Below are 5,462 nucleotides of genomic sequence, written 5' to 3' on the forward strand. Positions count from 1 at the left end.
AACATTTAGAGGAGCCAAGTATGTGTGATTCAGGACCGAGGAGAAGGGTGCTTGAGGATTAGCGTATGAGTGTGACAAACAGAGCAGTCATTCTCGGCAGCCTCTGCTTTACTTTAGAATAATGAGAAGAAACGGAAGAATCCAATAAACAAGTAATTGTTTTTCTTATGTGGTACTGGGAGCAGAAGGCTCTGAAGTTTTACAGGAATATTGCTCAGCAGATGTGATACCAGTTCAGTGGGTTCTTCCAAGAAAAATTTTGACTCTTCCCCTCACCTGTTGTTTGTTATCAGGGCGCAATGCTGAAAACCTGTTTTCAAGCATATCACAAACATGACTGGTGACATAACATGTTAACATATTAACACCATATGGTAGATAGTCCCATGCTCTACTCTTTCAGACCTAGAAACGTTATCTATACAGGCCACAGTGGGTGCTAGGGCCACAGAAGGTGCTTTTTTGTCCCAGATATTCACCTGTCATTGTCATTCCACTATTTTAGTGGTCAGTTAAAGTTTTAGAATAGTAAATAACCTTCACTTTTTGGCTGGAGACCATTCAAAGCACGTAAACAAACTAACCAGTCAAATCCAGAACTGACCAACGTTTGGCTGGTGGCTAGTGATAAGAACCCCGGATCATATCAATGTATATAAAAGGGCACGATTTTCTCAAATGGAGGAGCCTTCTTGAAGGTCTATGAAGGTCTAAAAGAAATTTACACTTGCTGTAAGTCTTAAGAAAAGAAAATTGTTTGGCTTTTCGTGCCTTTTTCAGGAAAGATCCAACAGATATTGTTTAAATTTACAAGAACAAAAGCACCTAATTTAAGTTCAAAGTTTATTTGACAGGCTTTTGTTAATATAACACTGGCCAAGTGTGTAGAGCAATTCAAGACGACCCCTGGCCTTTATGAACTGAGAGTCTGAGTCATGAGGAGTGGTGGCTGATTTTATAGTAGGATCTTCCCAGCCTAACGCTGACTAATCCTCAAGCCTGTACAGCTCACAGTTCCTCATCACACAAACGTGCGTGGCCTGAACCGGTTTGCACTGGAACTGAAGACTGAAGGCTGCTTTTCCCTGTGATCAGAGCTCTAGCTGCTCCCTCTCCGTCTCCTCCCTCGCTATTTCTCTCATTTGCTTTGCTTTCTCTCCAGAGAACATCTGAAACCCTCCAGCTATAATATAGAGAACAAAAGATGTTATTTGTACAGTCCTATCGTACAGAATGTGGCTAATCTTTAGATTGTCTTATTACAAAGAGTACAAAATGAGATTTTGTCATTATTCAAACAGCAAAAGAAGAACTGATCTGTGACACAAAGAGGTGAAAAAAAACTAAACAATCGTGCCTTATGGACAAGTTTATACTTCATCGTAAATCGACATGGCCGTACAATGAATTATAAATGAATCTATAAATTCATAAATGATGAAGGCTTAACTGTAGCTTAATTCTGTTTCCCCCTCTCTGTCTCTGTGTCTTCCTGTCACCGTGGCAATGCCCTCAACACAGCAGGCCAGAAGGGTGTCTGCCACGGCGCCTGTTTGACATCAAAGCATAAAGCGTTTCTAAGACTTATGAAAGACAGGAAGAGGGTGGGAGAGGATAGCCCTGAGTCAAACATATCACACTGCCAAGACAGCCAGGACAATTGCCTTAAATATTTAGCTTTCTTTTCCTTAACAATTGGACAACCTTAAAAGGGGAAAGAGGGGGGCAATAAAAAGCTGCCGAGGGCAAGACACTACTCAGACAAAGGGACCATTGAAATGATAAAACAGCGGAAAATAGACGACACCTGAATAACAAATCATAAACTTGAAAGCTCCTTCTACAAAAAAAAACACACACTCCAGACACTCAACAGAGACACATTTTCTATAATTGACACTCATAAAATGTGAAGCTTTTTGATCCAGACAAGTTGCACCGTACTCAGTGTTAGATGAAACAGTGAGCAAGAGATAATGTGCCAGCAGAGCCTTCTCTGTGAGATGAGGTATAATTGGTCCTGGCACCTTGGCACGCTTTCGGCCAAGCGCAGGTGATTTTCTTTCCCCCTGAGTTTCCCCTATCCCTGAGGCCATAGAAAGCAAGAACTTCCTTTGTCTGCTGCACATGCAGGCCCCGGTACAGTCAGATGTCAGATGACGTAACTACAGCACGCATGGAACCAGTTTGAGCCGGCAGAGGGACTGTCAAAGCAAGCAGATTAGCAATGCATCCACTCCACTGATCTGCCCGGCTACTGCTAAGCTTGCCTACACGTTCAAAGCATGGATGAAACACTTCAACTATTGAACTGTTTAAAACATTGTGCTTGTGGATTGATATAATAAAAGGTTATAGGAGGGAAATTTGTGTTTGTGTCTTTTTGTTTTGTTATGAGAAATGAAAGAGACAGTATTCTATAGCGGCAGCCCTAAACCCTGTAATACTAGTCAGTCAGACAGACTCTTATCTAGAGACTGCATGGGATGATGAGCTACACCTTACACAAACACACTGCTGAGCACAGAGCCTCCTCCAAGCCGAACTGGTTTGCACCAGTCTGATGTGCTGCCGGCAGAGGGGGGAAACCCAATACTAAATGTTAACCACATCCACCCATGTGTAATGGTACCCATCTCCAACGTATATTTGTTGCGTCAGAATAAAAAAAGGGGAAAATGATACATGTGCAAAATTTGTACAGTTTGTCCTTGAAAAACATAACACTACCGCAAAATCTGATAGCATGATGCAAGACTCCCTTTTCTAAAGGCATTGTTCAGTGCAATGATCATTTGTGTTTCTGTGGTGAAATGGTTTATGTTATATCTTTGGAATGATATGGCACTGAGTGGCATAACATTGTCAATAATAAAATGTCCACAACAACCTGGACGACCTGAGTGTTATCTGATATGAGTGGTGTTCCATTTTATGATATAAATAAAAACATACCCATTGGCTGCAGTGTTCACCTTATCAGCTAAATCTAATCTTTCTTGAAATATGTTCTAAAGCTACTACTGGATATAGATAAATTGACATGTGCCGTTTCAAAACAAGTAAACAAAATCTTGAAGCATATAGGCCTACTGTAGGTCACTGCACTTATTTCAAAATATTTTTGAAATCCTGTACTCAAAATGTATTGAAATAGGTAAATAAATTGAGTAGGTCATACTAGGTCACCACTTATTTCAAAATATCTTTAATGTTTCAAGAAAGTTCATCACTCAAACTGATGCATCATATTCAAAATTTAGTAATATACCATGGTAGATCTTTATGTTATGTTATGTAAGAAATCTTTAGGAAATCTAAGATATTAAGACTGAATTCAATAAATCACTGGTTAAATGTAATTCATGCCTTTTGACTTTTGTGACTTGTGTCATTATATGTATAGTAGCCTACTGTAGATGATCGAGGTCAAGAAAAGAGAATCTTTTAATATTTTATATTTTAGGCATTCAGGTGATGCTCTAATAAAAATAAATAAGCTAATTGCAATTACTGAGACATAAGAGTGTAATGTCTTAATCAATGTAATTTGTTCATTGATCCCTTGCCCATTGTGTGGATTTAACCTGCCCTAAGGACAAGCCTTGAACCACTAAGTCACCTGCCATAAGCTATGTTTTCCATTGTTTTAAGGCATCAATAAATAATATTTATCCGATTATTGTATCCTAATAAAATGACCAGGTTTAACATAATATGTTAAACCTGGTCATTATATTAGGATACAATACCATACCATATTATGGTAAATAACCTCTGACCTAAATGTGCCTATATATACTGTTGTTCCCTTAAAACTGAATTAGTGTTCCTTTATAAAGATAGCAGGGCTGTTGTAAAATCACCTGAAGGGATGTGATAGCATATGAGGGATGGAAATATGGACACAAGATGGTCAAACTTTAGTATACAATATTTTTATTATAGAAATAGAAAAAGATTGACATATAAATGCAAGTGGTGGCACAAGTATAAAACGTTTGAGACACAACAACAAACATTAGTGGCCACTAATGGAACAGTGTCCATTCAACAAATTGAAACTGATAGAAACAAAGGCATGTTTTCATAAATCAGAGGCATTTTTATAGGCATTTTTTTTCGGCACCAAGTCTCTTTTTGCTGCAGTTTTGCATCAGCAATAGCGTTGTTGTTGTCATCATGCACCTTCAAGGTGCGGCCAACGGGCCAACTGTCAGTCAGTCACGCATCCATTTGAATGCATGGAGCACAGGAGCAGTGGTTCTCAAAGTGGGGTCCAGGGAGGGACTCTCAAGGTTCCTGAGTTAAGGGGGGGTCCTTGAAATTTAAAAAGCTTGAGAACCACTGGCATAGAGTCCCAGCAGGAAGGGCAGCTTGGGTCGTTTCATCCCTCAGTATATCCAAGCCATTTCATCTCGTCCCTTCCATCATCTCTTTGTCCAGTCAGTCCACGCGTGATGCGACCCCCCTCGGTGCTGCTGTCACACCGTCACACGTGCTGCTGTGCATCTTCATCGGATGGTGACGGACAGTCACACTCTTTTTTGTCAACAGGGCCACTGGTTTCTTTGACTCCACCACGTATAGCCCACGGTTCACCACCGGTCCACAAAGCGACACACAGGCTTGAGCATCACCTGGATCCGGTCTCGTCAGGAGTGCAGATCAGCTCCACACGGAGCCGAGAGAGAGTGAAGCGGAGACGGGCGGTCAGCGCAGCTTGAGCAGCTGTCGCACCATGCCGGCGATGCGGAGGAACTTGTCCTTCTTGCGCTGCTTCAGGGCCATGAGAGCCCGGGCCGTCTCCTCGGGGTCCTGGGTGAAGGAGAAGATGCTCCTCACCCGCTCCTCCGCCTTCATGTCGCCCGTCTTCTGGAAGAGCCTCATCACGGCGTCCTGGTTGACGTTCTCGAAGATGTTGGCCACGGCTCTCTTGCGGTGCGCCGTGTCGAACTTGTTGTTCCCGTGCGCCGACGGGCTCACGCGACGGGACTCCGAGTACATGATGTAAGTGGACATGTTGTTGTTGCTTTGTCTCTTTGTCAGTCAACTGCCTTTTGTCCCGAGACCGGAGAGTTGTCAGGGAAGGGAAGGCAGTTGTTGCTCTGCGAGGCAGTCAGAGAGTTGTGGGCTGTAGAGATCTGTGGCTGTGGTATTTATAGGGCTGAGCCACTGGCAGTCAGGGACCAAATACAAGACTGACATCATTGCACGGAAAGCGCCTCCTCCTTCTCTCCAGTCTCCACTACACAGCTTGTTTAGAGCAGTGGTTCTCAACCTGTGGGTGGGGACCACCCAGGGGGGTCCAACATGATTTTTTGGGGGGTCCCCCAGATGACAGTGAAGTGGCAATTTAAGGACTTTTAATACCTAAAAAAGAAAACAAATTAAAAGAAAAAGACGTCATCAAAAGTAATCAACAAACTACACTACAAAAACTAGTCAAACATTGGCCAAGT

At 42.3% G+C, this 5,462-nt stretch overlaps 1 protein-coding gene across 1 annotated transcript; it reads right to left on the reverse strand.

Moving 5' to 3' along the window:
- Positions 1–3,922: 3,922 nt before the first annotated feature.
- tcima (transcriptional and immune response regulator a) lies at positions 3,923–5,142 on the reverse strand. The gene has a single exon (XM_084054670.1). It carries the CDS (start codon positions 5,020–5,022, stop codon positions 4,714–4,716), a length of 309 nt encoding a protein of 102 aa, XP_083910796.1. The 5' UTR covers positions 5,023–5,142; the 3' UTR covers positions 3,923–4,713.
- Between the last annotated feature and the right edge of the window lie 320 nt (positions 5,143–5,462).

This window comes from Gymnoscopelus microlampas (assembly GCF_963454915.1).
Source record: "Gymnoscopelus microlampas genome assembly, chromosome: 4".
NCBI lineage: Eukaryota > Metazoa > Chordata > Actinopteri > Myctophiformes > Myctophidae > Gymnoscopelus > Gymnoscopelus microlampas.